This window comes from Poromitra crassiceps (genome assembly GCF_964638095.1).
Source record: "Poromitra crassiceps genome assembly, chromosome: 10".
In the NCBI taxonomy this organism is placed as follows: Eukaryota; Metazoa; Chordata; class Actinopteri; order Beryciformes; family Melamphaidae; genus Poromitra; species Poromitra crassiceps.
This window is the reverse complement of record NC_139631.1, coordinates 35,601,267-35,618,587: the sequence shown is the minus strand read 5'-3', so window position 1 is coordinate 35,618,587 and position 17,321 is coordinate 35,601,267. Positions and strand designations below refer to the sequence as shown.

Genomic DNA, 17,321 nt, shown 5'->3' with positions numbered 1-17,321 from the left:
ATTACTTTCAAAAAGCAGCATCACTTTTAGAGAATCATACAGTAACTCAATTAATGTACTTTGTTACTTTGCAGTCATATGAATAATGCTGCCTTCAAGTGTACTTGAAAGTAAATGAATATGAGTGAGCATGCATGAACTGGTCGATACAAATTGGAAATGAGGAAAACCTGTGTATTAAAGATGAATATGTTTATGGGGAGCATGGAAGCTGTGTCAATAATTGATAGTAAGTGTGATGTATTTTAAATATAATTTTTGGCATTTTATGAACATAATTATCCTAATATTGTCATCTATTTCTAATTGAAATACTTATATTTTAGTTGTCCTGCATGGAAGTTGTTTATTTTGTTTTTGCTCCAGAAGATACAGCAGATAGCAAAGTAGAGCATAACCTCTAACAGTCAATAGTTGCAACCCCCATTGTGAGGGAGCAGCCTGCCTGCTACAGAGCAAATAGATTGAACACTGCCTCCAGGTGGAGCCAAAAGACAACGGATCTCAAGAGGTCATCATTTTGGTAACATTGATTGAACTGTATACACACACAGTATGGAGCCATATTCAATCAATAGTTCTTCATTCATTCTGTGCTTCCTACAGTGCCCATTGTTGTTACAGCACACTACCATACAAGCTGCAAGGCTCTGTAAAGTAAAGTAAAGTAAACAAACTAATCCACACTTTCCCCCCATAGGCCTACTTCCCACTCTTTACTGTCTAGCCTAGCTACTTAAAGTGATGAAATTGTCACCAACCCCATTGTTTAATATTATTTTTATAGGCCTATATTTTTATTTATTTATTATTTTGTATTGTTTTATTTTTATATTCTATTTGTGTGCTTATATTCTATCCCCCCCTGCTGAATCATGTTACTTTTGCTGCTGCAATGACCTAATTTCCCCACGGAGATCAAGATCTGATCATAGAAGCCTTGGATGTTTCACTAGTTGGGCTGGAGGGCATGATAACACAGAAAACCACATTTCCCATAAAACCTTGCGTCGTCAATTACGGAAGGTAAACATCGGATTTGTCTTCCTGTCTTGCGACGGACACCTGTAAACACATTGGACCTGAGATGTATCTTCAATCATCTTAATAGATATGGAGGTTTTGTAAATGAGGTACTGGACTGTAAACTTGTTTACCACTTGAACATTTAAGATAGTAACGCTAGTGTGTAACGTTAAGCTAGTAGCTTTTGCGTTCCGAATAGAGACGACGTCAGGTCAAACTCCATTACAAAATCGGTCAATTACTGCTTGCTTTAATTGACTACCTGCAACACGACTTGAAAGCTTTTACTAGTCGGTAGGAGACGCTCTATCAAATGACAATGTTAAGTGGTTCTCACACTGCTTGTTCACGGTTGGTTGAAGAAGTTTGCTAACACATAAATGGTAGTCTAGAAGAGGAAAAGAAAGGTTGAAATTGGCGCTGCCTATGCCGAACTGAAGAGTGGACCATACTTAATCAATATACAGTATGGTCTGAGTCACATTTTATAAGGTATGTGTACCGTCACGTCAGTGAGCAAGGCCTTATTATTACCTGATTTTCAAATGACATTTGGTGAGCACATTCCGAAAGCTTACAGAAGGTGCTGAGTCTTCCTTACACTTCCACTAACCTTTGCAGGAATAACTCAAGAAATGTTACCTTTGCTATTCTTAATAGCTTTATTTAAAAGGGACATTTAACGTAACCCTTGTATTGAATAGATGATTCAGGCAGTATTTAGGCCATCATTCTTCTTGGCTGACTGCTTATGTGCTGCTCTAGTTAAACTAGTGTACAATGTGAACTGATTAATGTGTACCTTTATTTATAGGCCGCAGCAGATTGAGCCGGCTGTCCCGTCACCTCCCAGCTGTTCCTCCTCCACCTCTGACTGCTTCCCCCTCAGAGACTTCAGCTCAGAGGAACGTGGAAGTGAGACTCCAGCTGATCAAGAGAAACAGGAAGTGAGAGCATTATGCTGCTATTGTTGTATTGTGTCAGTGAAAGATGTGGTCTGCCAGGGACCATCGTGAAGCACGCAGCAACTCCCACACAAGCTGGAATCAGAGTTGAGATGAGTTTTGCACCGCTGTCAGTGTTACAGTGGCTGTGGACGAGGTAAGGTAAGAGCACGTCTTTCCTGATGATGAATCGACGGGCTGTTCATTTATCCTGCCCAGTCATGATCATGAGACAGCATATTGAGATTGATCTGAGTATAGTAAAATGTCACGGCAGCTGAGGGTAAGCGTGAGTTAATAGTAGTAGTATCCTCACTCCTTTATCTAATAGAAATATAGAGGATACAGTACAGATCCTTTCCAAAAAAATTTATTATCATGGAAATACCACGGATAACCGTGGGCTTCAGCGGATTGTCAAGCAAAAAACAAAAAAAGACGATTAAAAAATTTGGCGGAGATTCAGAGGGAGTGGACTGAGGCTGGAGTCAGTCATAACTGAGAAGTAACTGCTGATTTTCTTCACACTATACAAATTTCTTGAAATACTGTTTTGGGGGTTTTCTGGAGCTGTAGGCCAAAATTATGAAAAATGAAACAAATAAAGGCTAGAAATATTTCACTTTGTGTGTAATGAATCTATGATCTATGAAACTTTCACTTTTTGAAAGGAATTATGGAAAAAAACAACTTTTCCACGATATTCACATTTTTTGGAAAGGATCGGTATACAGTATATACAGTATCACGTATCAGCATTGATTAGTTGACGTTATTATTAGTAGACATTTCCTTAATGTTAATGCACCAAAAAATAAAGATTGTTCACAAGTCCAAAGTCTCAAGTCTTTTGAGGACAAGTCTCAAGTTAAGTCTTAAATCACTGTGTGCGCGACTCGACTCCCAAGTCCCCATCTCTGGACGATTACAAAACAAAGAGCTTGATGGGATTCGAGGTTAATTTCCGCATTGTGCTGAGAGTTGTTGCCCTTCTCATCTTTGTTTGAAGCGTTTATTGATTTCAATTCAGTCTGACTTAAGGAATGTAGCTCCAATCACTCATTGACTTGTGTGTTTTATTTGACTGTTTTAGCGTGCAGATTTGTCCAGCATGAGGTCTGTGGTGAGCTTCTACCTGTGTTATCTGCTGTGCCTGGGCCTGGGGCTGGCCTGCGTGGCATGTGTGTGTTTCTGGAACAGCCATTGGCGAGGGGGCTTCGCCTGGGACGGCACTGCCCGGCAGTTCAACTGGCACCCAGTGCTGATGGTCGGAGGGCTGGTGGTGCTGTACGGCTACGGTGAGTAGCTCCTTATGGCGCTTTTGCACAGCATGAATGGTACTAGCTCATCCCGCCGTGACTCTACTTGTTTTTTACTTTTTTAGATCACCAAGTTTCACTTTCATTTCTCAGTTCCCTCTTACATTCTTCAATTAGTTTATTTTTATGATTACAGGTTGGTGTTTTCACGATCACGTCAGTGGTCTCAGCTTAATGTAGCCTGTCCTATGCAAAGGATGTGTCATTGTGGATGTGTCATTTCAGAGAAATCGCTCTTCACTATGTCAATAGAGCAATGGCCTTTGTGCCCGGGCATGTGGCCTTGTGCCCTAAAAAAACTTGTGAACGCCGAAGGCCAGATGGCCTAGCCCCTAAAATGACGAAATTCCTACCCTGGTAGTAACGTGTTACAACAAGTAACACACGCACATTAGTAACTAAAAAAAATAAAAATAAATCCTCCTTTACGCAAGTAAGTTTTTAGCCAATAATCTAGTTTTTACTTCGCAAATTTGATAAACCCTTTTCACTAGGGCCATTTTGTGTCTAAAAGGCAGGGTAAACGCAGGTGCAAGCAAAACACTAATGAGGGTTTCTAATCCCCTTAATATGTTTTATACTTTTGTTTTTGTTTAGTTTTTTTTTTTCTTTTTCCTTTTGGATTTTAACAGAACTTGAATTTTAAATATTCCCTGTAAAATAAGTAACTTAAATGTGTATATAATTGCCATGTTTTAGCTGCTTTTCTTGCTTTTCTAGCTGGGTTTCTAACCCTCATTACTGTTTTGCTTGCACCTGCGTTTACCCTGCCTTTTAGACACTAAATGGCCCCCGTGAAAATGGTCTATTGGTCCACTCGAGGACAGATAGGGAAATGGATAAAGAGAAGGGTAGATGAGGAAGAGAGGGGTAGAGAGGAAGAGATTGAGAGAGAGTGGAAGAGTGTATTTCCATCATCAATTGTATACGCTATCCTTATTTGTTTGATTAGCCTGCCTACTCTCCACCCTAAAAAAAATTCAAATGGAAAGTACTGTACTGTACTTGTACTTTGAGTCATTGATTAACCAGGTACTTCTTTTTACTTTTACTTGAGTAGGTTTCTGAAATGGTAATTTTCACTTTTACTATACTTGAGTATACATTTTCAGTACTCTACCCAGTACCCACCACAAGTCCTTGCATATAACTGAACACACACACACACACACACAATTGCAGGTCACCCTCTTGCAATAGAAGTGTCTAAGGGCCTGTGTCCACCTAGCGTCTTTTTCCGACGTTAAACGCTGGAAGTGCGCTGGGAAGCGCTGATCTCGGCGCACAATATAACAAGGAAGCAGTCTGAAACTAACGTTAGTTCAGTGCGGTAGTAGCTTGATAGCTGACAGCTAACATTAGCAAACAACACACATACAGTGATTTAGCTCAACACTCACCAGAAATATAAAGTGTCTACTGTCTAGCCAATCTGCTCCCACAATTGAGCCTTTCTGTCTCTGTTGCGATTGTTTATCCATATAATTAGTTGCCAGAAAAGGAGCACCCAACACCAGCGTCTTTCTGAAAAGTTAAAATAATTTGAGCTGGGAGCGCTGGGAGTCGGGCGCACAAAAATGCCAGAGCGCTGTGAAAACAGACGCTGGATGCAGTGCACTTTCTCTAGACATCCGTGTGCGCTCGCATACACTCTCCCCCCATTGGAAACAACTGAAAATAGACGCCGGAGCTGATGAAAAGACACTAGGTGGACACAGGCCCTTACTTGGGGTAGTGTGTTTGAAGGGTCCAGGTAAGAAGTGTTATATACATTGTCCTTCACTGTTGAGGAGCAGGACCCTCTTGTATTCAAACTGGGCTGAAGCATGTTGGACTTCACTGTGATCAAAGTAGTGTCACTAAACATTTGCACCAGCAAAGTAATTATAGGAGTTGTAACTGATGACCTGCTTACTATAGGAGTTGTAACTGATGACCTGACTATAAGAGTTGTAACTGATGACCTGTGACTATAGGAGTTGTAACTGATGACCTGACTATAGGAGTTGTAACTGATGACCTGACTATAGGAGTTGTAACTGATGACCTGACTATAGGAGTTGTAACTGATGACCTGACTATAGGAGTTGTAACTGATGACCTGACTATAGGAGTTGTAACTGATGACCTGACTATAAGAGTTGTAACTGATGACCTGACTATAGGAGTTGTAACTGATGACCTGACTATAAGAGTTGTAACTGATGACGTGACTATAAGAGTTGTAACTGATGATCTAGTCTCTCCCCAGACTCAAATATTACGTTGAATCGCTGCGCTCCGCATACTACATAAGTGAGTCTGTGCCACTTCACAGCCACTGCTGGTTTTTGAAGGCGGGTTGAAATTGAATGAGTGACAGGTCGTTGCACCGATGAGAGAGCGGTTCGAAAAATGGGCTGCGCCTCCCGTGTCGTCTGATCGCAAAGTCCTTACTGATTGGGGAAGACTGAATCCACCACTGGTATATCACTGGCCAAGTGAACGGTTCCCTCCCATAACCAGCTGGCTGGGGGAAAGTGTCCCAGACCCAGAGAGAGCTCTGCAGCATGCAGTAACGTACAGTAGTGTATCAGCGCAAGAACTCTCATGGGTCTGGCATTGAGACTACTGATAACCTGACTATAGGAGTTGTAGCTCATGACCTGTGCCTGGGAATGGAAGCAGCAGTAGCTCCGGCACAAACACACTGACTACGGAAGCGCAAATTCACGCTTGTGCAGGACCCTGGCCGTTCACACCAGACGCTTTGATCCGTGCCCGTCACCAAGGCCATTCTGCTTCTCTGCACTTTCTCTCTCCCTCTCTCTCTCTATCTATCTCTCTCTCTCTCCCTCTCTATCTCTCTCTCTCCCTCTCTCTCTCTCCCTCTCTCATTTTTCTCAACTGTCTCTCGTAGTCTCCTCCTCTCTCCCTCAACTAGTACTGAAACAAATTATGTTGTTGGTATATATACGGTACGCACCAACTGCACCAGCAGCCTTTTGGACAAGGCTACTGTTTTGTTGTTGTTGTTGTTGTCATTGTTGTTTTAAAGTTTAAGTTGCCCCTCTCCTTTCCATGATTCCCGCTGGTGTCTAATACAGCAGAGTTCACCAGGAAATGATCCCTCACACTCTCACCGCATGTCTTTTCATTTACAGTAGAATACTGTAATTGCACTGGGCAGCAGGTGTGGAGTTGAACGTTATAAATGGATGGATCAACTTTCTTTTTTTTGGAAACCTTGTGTCTTAGGTGCCCGGTAGTGCAGCAGAAGATTCCCTGCCTACCAATACAAGGGTCGCAGGTTCGAACCCCCGTGTTACCTCCGGCTTGATCGGGCATCTGCGGGTGGGCCAGATTATGTGTCCTGGTCGCTGCGCTAATGCCTCTTCTGTCTCTCTCGGCCGCCTGTTCAGGAGGGAGGGGAACTGCGGGGAATAGCGTGATCCTCCCATGCACTACATCCTGCCGGTGAAACTCCTCGCTGTCAGGTGAACAGCGGGGCGAATTGGCCAAGTACAATTGGGGAGAAAATTAATAAAAAAAAAAAAAAAAAAAAATCAATCTGTCTTTGCTGTTGATGTCTCCCTCCCCTGTAGGAGCTGTGCTGTACCGCGTGCCGCTGACCTGGGGTCAGAATAAGCTGCCCTGGAAGCTGTTGCATGCTGGGATGATGCTGATGTCTCTGCTCCTGGCAGTCCTCGGCCTTGTTGCCGTGTTCGACTTCCACAACGCCCGCAACACTCCCAACGTCTACTCCTTGCACAGCTGGATTGGAATTGGCACTGCAGCTCTTTTCGCCATACAGGTATAACATTTTAAATGGAATCACTGTATTTGTCAAGTGTCAATGGACAGCAATTTTTCATACTGGCATTTCTTTAGAGATATTTACCTTAGTCATCAATCAATTATCTATCTCTCCATCCATCCATCCATCCAGTGGGTGCTGGGTATGGCTGGCTTCCTCCTGCCCTGGTCTCCCGTGTCACTACGTCAATTGCTTAAACCCATCCACGTGTGGATGGGAGCCAGCATTCTGTCCCTCAGCGTCATTGCCTGCATCTCTGGGATCAACGAGAAGCTCTTTTTTGTACTGTGAGTGCTGTTTTGATTGATTAGTGCTAGTCTTTCTTCCATTAAATTCTAAAAGAAAACATACATTTTTAAAAATGTTTTACTGTCCTTTCTTTTTTTTTTTTCCAAAGGAAAGGAAACGCATCTGGAACCCAGCCATATGCTACATTTCCACCTGAGGCTTTGTTTGGAAACTCATTAGGAGTTTTGCTTGTGGTCTTCGTCTTGGTGGTCCTAAAGATTTTGTCCAATGATAATTGGCAGAGACCGGACTGTAGACCTGAAGATATGGCTTACAGGGTGAGTCCACTTCATACGTATGTATAAAGGTCTGGTACCCCTTACATTGTAAGGCAGTGGTTCCCAACCTTGGGGTCGCGACCCTAAGTGGGGTCGCCTGTAATCAAAATAGGGTCGCCTGCATTTTTTTTTATATACACCACACACACTTTAAAACTACTGAAGATTATTAGGGTCACTTGCGATTTTTTCTTTTTTTAGTTCTGAGTTTAGTGAAAGTGATAATCTCTAAGATTTCAGTTTTGTTCTCTTGGGTGACACCTATGGCGATGATTGGTAATTGCAGGTGAGAGCCTAACTATCTATGGGCCATAGCCTCAATCACCATTGTGTTAACTCACTATCAGATAGATAGTGACTTTTATTTATTTTTATATAGATGAAAATGTTTGAGATTATAACTTAAAATCAGGATTCTGAGAAAAAAGTAAGAATTCAGAAAATAAAGTCAGAATTCTGAGAATAAAGTCAGAATTGGGAAAAAGAAGCATACTGTTATATGTGACATCACTGACCATGATAATCACTATTATTGATGGTGTACCGGAATTTGAATGTCTCGGGTCCCTAGATTTTTGTGACATCAAAATCGGTGGGGAACCCCTGTTGTAAGGGGTACAAGACTTTTTTCTTTTTAAAATCAAAAGCATGGAAATGAAAATAACCTTCACGTATTCTTTTCCGCAGCCTTTGATCCAAGAAGACAATTAATGAAGGAAATGAAACAACTGCTTGCACCCTCAAACTTATCTGCACTCTGTCCGTTCATGCTCAGGATCACAAGTTGCCTAAAATGATGGAAAGGGAAATTATGAATGTACAAGCCACTGTCGGGACAGTGCTGTAAGAAATATCTCATGTCTCTTTTGGATGTAAATATTTATTTGAGATTATATTTAAAATGGCTGCTTTCGCAAATAAAAAACGTGTTTCAACAAAACTTTGACATATGCTCTCATTATACCTTTGGGGTTTTCATCATGCAAGAAGAATGTAATTGTTGTCATATACTGTGAAAGTGACTTCAAAGTTCCTGGTAATATATAAAAAAAAGACTATAGTATTATGTAATTACAGTGTGTTGGATGATAGATGGTGGTGCCCTAATAAGAATTTTGACAATGCCAATACACGCTACTCAGTAAGTGGGCTCGCATTTGTCTTCACAAAGTGACGAAGATTTTAATATATGACAAATCATAACATCACTTTGAATTGCAGTCAATAAAAGATGGATAAGACTAATAATCATCTAAATCTAGAGTAGTATTTGTCATTGCAAGGAATTAGTTTAGACAGTCTAAAACGAAAGCAAAGTAATAAAGCAGTATGAATTTGCAAATTAATTTTGATTGAGTTCATAAAATATTAATATAAAAATATAAATGATTAACTACTTGGTACGAACTTGTACTACTAGTACTGTAGCCTGAAATTTCAAATTGATCTTCGAAAAATCAAATTATTCTTATTCTACCTATCTTGCTGTGCTGAACCAACAGTTGCAGGAAAAAAAAACCTGTCAACTACAACCCCCCCCCCCCCTTTTTTTTTTTACTCTAAAGCAGGGGTGGACAATTATTTTTCCTGGGGGGCCACATGAGAACTCCAGATTGTTGCCGCGGGAACAAAAAAATTCTCTCTCTCTCTCTCTCTCTCTCTCTCTCTCGCTCTCTATATATATATATACCGGTACATGTATATACTGTATATTATTGCCATGCCGTAACCTCTAATTTTATACAAAATTAAATGATAGGAAACATCCTGTGCACTTATGCTTCTTCAGCATTCATTTGATTGAAAATCACTTCAAACAGCCAATTTAGGCCATCTAATTTCAAAATGTTAAAGCTTCATAAGTACAGTAAAATGGTGTGGTTTGTCTTAGACCCCCCCCCCCCCCCCCCGGGTCAGGCAGAACCATCATGAGGGCCGGTTCTGGCCCCCGGGCCGTAAATGCACTTTGATTAATACGTCATCTTAGGTCCACATAAAAGATTGTGTCCAAACGCCTCTCGTCTGCAGGTCTGAGCAGGATTGAGTGAAAAGCCGTGTGAATGCCTTTCATCTTATCCCTGAAACTGTAATGAAAGCGGACGATCCCGGCGTCGGAGCGTCTGAGCCTGCTCTTGACCTGCTCTACACTATCTGAAAAGTCTCATGAGATCATTTGTGTTTGGATTTGAACGCTACAGAAGTAGAATTGACTTGACTTCTCTTTTACCGGATGCGTGTACATTATCTGAGCCACAGCTGGGAGTTCAGCGTTAAGTCCTCTTGATTCATTCACAGTTCAATCCTTTATAGCAGTGATTCTCAAGGACTCTCTAATTTAGTCCACATTTAGAGCCACGGAGCCCCATCTGACGAGGATTTTGTCTCTGACCCAAATCTGAGGGTATTTTCTTGTTGCTGGATATTCTGTATGTCTTTGTCCAGAATTCCATGGAACTATGATCAAAACAGTCATTTTTCCACATTATCTAATTGTGTTAACTTCTTGTAAATGAAATAATGCTGACGTTTAAGAATTAATCAATTTGCTGGGGACCGCCTGCAATCCCCTCAAGCACCCCTGGTGGTCACCAGACCCCGCATTGAGAAGGATCTCGGCGGATAGCTTTACAATCAATCTGTTTGGCTTTCAACTTTAAGCTTACCTGAGGTTTCTTAACTGCCATGCAGCTTTCTGAGGTCAACTAATCATTTCAAACTGTTAACTCAACGAGCATAGTGTGACTGTGAAGACTTGCACTATTGTCTAAAAAACGTTCCTACAAAATATGAGATGTTATGTTGCTGATACATTCAAAGCATGTCATTGCAGTAGCGTACATGAACGAACAACACAAGGTGGGGTAGCCACAGGTTTGAGTAGGGGGAGCTGCCTTCTCCAGAGAGAGATCCATTACATCGTTGGCCACCGCAGAGGAAGACAGTGTGACAATGTGACCCTCTGACATTACTGCATCAAAGCTCCTATCTTTGTCGTTGGGCTCTTGGATGGCATGCATGAGCAGAAAATCCTATCTAAATGAGTGGCTAAATTTGTGGAGGTATCGTGGTGATGGGACATCAAATCAATGCTGAAGTTCACTGTTCCCCAATGTCTCGCCACCCACAAGTACAGAAAAGGCCTGGCGGAAGTCTGCCTCGAAGGCGTACGGTACGGGTACGCACGCTACACGGTTCAGCTTTGAATTGGATCAGCCAAACCACAGAAACGCATCAGATGTTGTCTCACTGACGCACGAGAGCTGTCCTGTCCAGACTGCGGTCGGGAGAGGCCACATAAGGACAAGTCGAGAGTGCAGAGGTAGCCAACAGCATACAGATGGAAAGTGTCGTGAAAACCTTAACACAGATAGATAATCTCATTCACACCTATCGGCAATTTAGAATCTCCACTCCACCTATCTTGCGTTGGACTGTGGCAATGAACCCCAGGCACTTATAAATAATAGGAATTGATTGCATCCCCCTCCATAAAGCCAGGAGAGACCCCCCAGGCCTCGGGGTCACCTATACCCACATTTTTTAAGCATCGAAGTCGGCCTCCATGAGTCAGAAGAGCATGGAAGTCACCTCGATCTGGATTTTATGCATCAAACGGTCTATATGAGCCAGGACAGACCCCCTGGCCTGGAGGTCACGTCTACCCAGACAATATCATTAAACAGTTACGTTTCCGTATAAATCGTTACAATATGCTCCTGTGAGGTGAGGATGCATTTGGTGGCGGGGGTGCAAAACTCGGCATAACACCGGAACGCAGCTGATGGACATTGGCCTTTCAGAATCAGAATCAGAATCAGAATCAGAAAGACTTTAATGATCCCCGGGGGGAAATTGGGACAAGTTACAGCTGCTCGCACTCAGTAGCTGTAACTTGTTAGAGTGCAACTCAGTCGTCAGAATAGAATGTCAGCATTATACATTTCTGCCATCCTCGGATATATACAATCTCAATGTAAATTTGAAGCTTTAACAACTTTGGTTATGTTTATTCAAGTAAAACAACTTGTTTAAGTTAGGATTATGGTTATACATATACACGTAGGCGGTGCAACATTTTTATAGACAGTTGGCCAAAGCACTGTTCCTTTATTTGCCACATTATTTCGACGATAATGTCCTTGACACAAGGTGGCAGCAAAGTCGAATCCACTCCAGTTTCAAAGTTAAACCAGTTGCAGAGAGTGGTTTAAACACTGAGGCTACTTAATAAATCACTCTGGCCTGGGTTGTTTTAATTACTAACCAAGGATTAGCTGTACAGCATACAGTAAGTTTATAACAAGTTTTTAATAACTGTTCCACCCAAAAGTGCCACATAGGCCTACAGTGTGAGGGACTATCAGGCCAAACCCCACCTACCCCTGGGCTACAAGTGGTATTAATGCTGCCTTCATGTACTGTCCGAAATGTCGGAATTATGACTTAAAAACTTGAAAATTGTATCAACAATACCTTGATAGTAAAAATGATGGATTTCTTTATCATGTATTATTATTTGCATACCATGTAAACAATTGGTGTTGTTTGTTTCTATTTTCAGTTCTTGTTTAGCATTAGAATGTAGATCATATTTGTCACATGCTTGTTTTACAGATTCATACATTATGCCTATATAGGCCTAGTTACAATTATATCGTTTTGTTCATAATTTGGTTGCTTGCCTCATAATGATCACTGACTGGACGTCAAAGTTTGGCCACATTTTTATTTAGGCCTACCACACTGCAGCACTGGTCGATTCTAATATTTCCGACAGCACGTGAAGGCAGCATCAGTCTGTCCCTCCAAACAGGATCACCTCTCTTCGGGAGCATCGGGAGCCGCTATTTCCACGTCCCGGGCCATCGGTGAAGTCATTACAAAGGTGGGCGGTAGCAGGCAGTGGGCAGGTTCCAGTGTAACTTTGGGGGAAGCTTGAGTGAAATTTGCATGTTAGGGAGTGAAAGTGGACGCAGCTGACTTTGGGGCTTTGGTCGATAGACTTGTGCTGGGGGTTGCTTTCAGCCTGTTGCTGCAGCCGGGACCACAGAGTGCTTTAGGGGGATACATCCTCAAGTAAAGTAAGTGGAAGTAATTTTAAGTGTGAGAATGGCTGCGATAATTGTGTCAAGAAATTAAAAATCATTGTAATATTATCATTGGGACTTAAACTGTGTCTAGATGGTGACTTTATAGTGATCTTCTCCTAGCTACCTTATACAATGTTGTATATGGTATTCACTTTAAACTTTTACCGTTCTAAAATTAATTGTGGAATGACTTTTTCTTTTTCCTATTGTACAGTTATGAAACTGTCATGTAGGCTAAGCATTCAGGCTAATTAAGCCAGATTTAAATTTGTATTATTATTTTTACAAAGCATTTCTCTATAGCCTTCTGGAGGAGATGAACATCACATCATCAGGCCAAAGAAGAGGCAATGATTATGATGGCTTTAGTGATGCAATTCTCAAACCCAATGGAAAAGCTCATTTTAACTATTGATCTTTCTATTATTATTATTATTATTATTATTATTATTATTATTAGACTACTACTACTACTACTACTACTACTACTACTACTACTACTACTACTACTACAGTTATTATTATTATTGGTTATGTTTCTTTTAAATTGTGTGTTAGTCACACAGCACATGACAAAGGAAGTTACAGAACAGAGAGGTCTCGGTATTGTTTGACTCATCTTCGGCTAACCCTTATGTGCTTATATGAGACTAAGTGGTATAATGATAGCAATGTTAACGTTTCTCTCTTCCTATAATTTGCAGTGAGGCTTTATAGTGTGTCCCTCAGAAAAGGGCATGGGAAGAGCAGTTGACATTCTTATGACCTGACATGTTGACCTTTGAACCTGAACCTATGCACAGACCCCCCCCCCCCCCCCCCCCTACAGTATGAGGGTGAACCATGAGTAGAGGACAACAAAGTTCTTTGTTGCACTGACCGATAACAGCTTCTTTAAAGAGAGTTTCTTCTGTATGTTTAAACCTCCATTGACTTAATGCAAGATAAAGTGCATGCAGGATTTGGTTGGTTGGGGGGGGGCGAATCCAAGAGCCTGTCGCATCTTTTTATGTTGTAGTTGATATAATCTTTTTTGCCATCTGTTGTTCCTGAACCAAAAGGCATCAGGTGGTTTCAAATTTCATGGATTGTGGTTAAGTGAAGTTCTTGACATCTTGTTTTTCACTTCAAGCAAAGGGGAGCCAGAACTTCCTGGATACCTTCCTCTGTTTGATTGGAGGTTGCTAAGAGGCTGTTTTGCAAGATTACAAGGTATATTACAAGATAATTACAAGATAAAAAAAGTCCATGTGCGTGGCCTTAGTTGAACTTTTACATGCATGCGGTCCATATTCTGGTAATGACAACATTACAGCTTGGATTGACGCAGTCGGAGCTGATCCGGGGGCCTGTGGGCATCATTGCAGCAGCTGGCTGTTGGTTTTTGTAATGTGTATGTTGTCAGGCTTGTGCAACCACTGCCACGTTACATCGAGGACGGTCCTGGAGGTGGAGGATCCATCGTCTCATGGGCGGAGTTAATGGGGGGGCCAGGGGGGCCTGGCCCCCCCTGACAGGGGGGTCTCTGACAGGGCCTTGCTGCAGCCGCCCCCTCCCTCTGGAATGCCCTCCCCAGTCACATCTGACAGGCCCAAACTCATTCTCTTTCATACTCATTATGTCATCTTTCCAAAAAAGCCCTTTTCACTAGGGATGCACCGATTGCCATTTTCTTGGCCGATTCCGATTTCCGATTTTTGAATAGTCTGACTTGCCGATACCGATTTTTGCCGATTCCGATTTTTTTTTCTAAAAACAACAATTGACAGCTTACACAAACGTTTTTGTAACTTTGTTTAAAAATTAAGATTCATAGAACAATTCTTACATCTAATGGGGATCCAAATAAACAAATAAACAATTCTTATCATTTGCATGAAGTAGGACCTTCTCACTCAAACACATCTCAAAATAAAAGTGTTCCAGGTTAGGCTACTGGACAGAGCTTTTTTGTGCAAATACAATGAATACAAAAATTAAATTAAATCCAATAGCCTATATCCCACAGCTATCATGCATTTACTTTTCCAAAAGAAAACAGGTGCAACAGAACATCAAAATGATCCATGGACAAGGAGTTTATAGACTGGCTCCAGACCAGTCCTCTTGAGTAGAGGGGAAATGAGTTTATGAGTTACAGTAACGATCTTCAGTCTGAATATCAGGCGGAGTTTACACACAGTCCGAAGTTTGGTATGCGTATTTTTATCTGCCATCCGAAAAAATATCGTCACGCACAGAAAACGTTGCACACTTGTGAGTCCGATGCATTTTTATTATTATGTCCGTCGTTCTCATGTCGTTCTATTTGCAATACGAAACAAATAGTCTCTCCTGTATCCACGTCACGTTACAACATGACTTGACAGGCTGAGGCAGCAGCGCTGATGTGGAATGGAAAAGCAGGTCGGGGAATGGTTATCATACTGGACACAATGCTCGCGTTCACCTCGCCAAGCCGGCTGTGCGCGGTGGCGGGTTGCTGGAGCACCGCTTCCCGGGGAGAGAGAGCAGAGAGAGAGGGGCCAGTGAGGTGAAGCGAGCCGCTCTGACTGGACTCCAGCCGAGCGGGACTCGGCCGCATCTCTGTCTCCACGGCTTATTTTCGACTTGCATGTGTGACAAACTGCGAGCTTTGTCTACTTCACTGACGGTGAAAAAAATCCACAACGAGGAAGGTATGCTGGCGTGTGTGGTGTGGTGGCTGGGTGCCTGTCTCGGTGCTTTGGGGTGCGCGCACGTCATGTGAAAATCGGCTCACAGAATCGGCTATTTAGAGTGACCGGAACAGATCACCGATCGAGGCCGATCACGTGAAAATCGGCCATTTCCGGTCACGTGCCGATCGATCGGTGCATCCCTACTTTTCACTGTTGCTTTTGACCTATAATATTTATCTCTCTCTCCCCCTGAGAGAGAGCACGGTCAAAAGCAACAGTGAACAGTGAAGCACTATATAATATACATTACATTACTAAACATACAATAATGAGTATTAATGTTCTGTAATTCTACTCATATTCTAATATTTCTTATATTTCCATTCTTATACTTATTAAACAATAATTAGAGAGAGACCATGATGATGCCAGCCTTAAAATGAGATATTCCTCTAAATCTGGCTTCAAATGGGCAAAATTTCAAATGTAAAACGGCCAAAAAAAATGTCCGTCTCCTGCAGAAGTGGCCCCCCAGAGCTAAAAGTCCAACTCCGCCTATGCATCGTCTTGTGCCAGATGTTTTCACACGACAGCAAAAGGCACTCGCTTATCTAACGTCTCAGTGGTTTTGCCAAACTACTGTTGTGTAGACGAGTGAATGGGATGATGTTACTCCTCCTGCACATGTTTCTGCGTGCTGGGCAGATTGGCTCAGAGACTCCTGGGAAAAAATGTGATTACAGCAGGAATCGATCATGCCTGATGATCATGCCATCATCAACTCTTAGTGATATCATTCTTGGACCTTCAGTCCTTCACTACTTTATTCATTCTCTTTAAAGGCTTCCAGGGAGACACAGGAGTTTGGTATGACGTCACTCTGCAGGTGTCTGCAGTTTAAGGCTGGAGGCTGTTGAGTAGGGCCTACTGGCTTTCCTAACTCTTATTTTCCGAACTTCACCGAAAGAAAACTATTGGCTTATCTTCCACCGACACAAAGGAATTGGTTAAAGTGATAATATGCAACTTTTTCATGGCAATAAATGTCAGTTTTGCTCTCGCTAACTGATGCCATATCCAGTGTTGTAGTAATCTGGATTCATTTTCAGGACTCGTGACTTGACTTGGACTTTTTTTTTTCTGATAGTTTTTTTTTGTAATAGGCCCGAATAATTTGGCATAAGATATTGATAACTATATTAACAGGCTACTGCGATATTCCATTTTGTGAAAGGGCAGCCAGCCAGTGTGTTCCACCTACAGTCCACTCTTCTTTGGTGACTTGGACTTGGACTCGAACACTGGGGCCTCGAGACTCGACTCGGATTCGAGATATAGCAATCTGGGAACCCAGAGTCTTTTTCTATTTGAAAAATAGACTCTGGGACAGCCCTACCGTTTTCCCCGGCTTCCTGTACAGCGCGCCTCTCCTGCCACCGTCACTTCCTTTTCTGCATCCATTTCGGCTATTCACTATTAATGTTAACGCATTAACACACTGCATAGAAGACGTCAACTCGTCTTACAACAACAGTGGAAAATTACTGTAAAGTTGCGGCGCAAGTTGCTATTTAGACTGTAAACAGTGGAGCATGGACGCGGAAAAGGAAGTGACGGTGGCAGGAGAGGCGCGCTGTACAGGAAGCCCGGGGAAAACGGTAGGGCTGTCCCAGAGTCTATTTTTCAAATAAAAATAGACTCTGGGTTCCCAGATTGCCATTAGATATCACATTTGTGTTTGTCTTAAGTTGGTTACAAGACACCATACACGGTACCACAGTACCTGGTACCATACATACGCTCTGATTCCACTATAATGATCAACCGGTATTGCCTGTGAAAACAGCAGCAGAGTCATTTGAATGTGTTCTTCTCTTTGTCTCTTCTCGACTCAGTTCTGTGACCTGCTACAGTACCGCC

General features: G+C 42.2%; 1 protein-coding gene across 2 annotated transcripts; it reads left to right on the top strand.

Moving 5' to 3' along the window:
- The first annotated feature begins 1,034 nt into the window (after positions 1-1,034).
- Positions 1,035-8,572, top strand: cyb561a3a (cytochrome b561 family, member A3a). 2 transcript variants are annotated; one of them, XM_083644626.1, is made up of 7 exons: positions 1,035-1,133; positions 1,841-1,973; positions 3,064-3,268; positions 6,874-7,082; positions 7,218-7,372; positions 7,483-7,651; positions 8,339-8,572. In XM_083644626.1, the coding sequence occupies exons 1-7, from the start codon at positions 1,129-1,131 to the stop codon at positions 8,360-8,362; spliced, it is 900 nt and encodes a 299-aa protein (XP_083500752.1). In that variant the 5' UTR covers positions 1,035-1,128; the 3' UTR covers positions 8,363-8,572. The 2 variants fall into 2 exon arrangements, with proteins under 2 accessions (XP_083500752.1, XP_083500753.1); XM_083644627.1 differs by lacking the exon at positions 1,035-1,133 and adding an exon at positions 1,393-1,518.
- Positions 8,573-17,321: the final 8,749 nt, after the last annotated feature.

Bases quoted from the DNA above. Each gene is read 5' to 3' on its own strand.
- cyb561a3a (XM_083644626.1), top strand. The intron at 1,974-3,063 runs GTGAGAGCATTA...TGACTGTTTTAG, and splicing joins CTGATCAAGAGAAACAGGAA to CGTGCAGATTTGTCCAGCAT. The intron at 7,373-7,482 runs GTGAGTGCTGTT...TTTTTTCCAAAG, and splicing joins GAGAAGCTCTTTTTTGTACT to GAAAGGAAACGCATCTGGAA.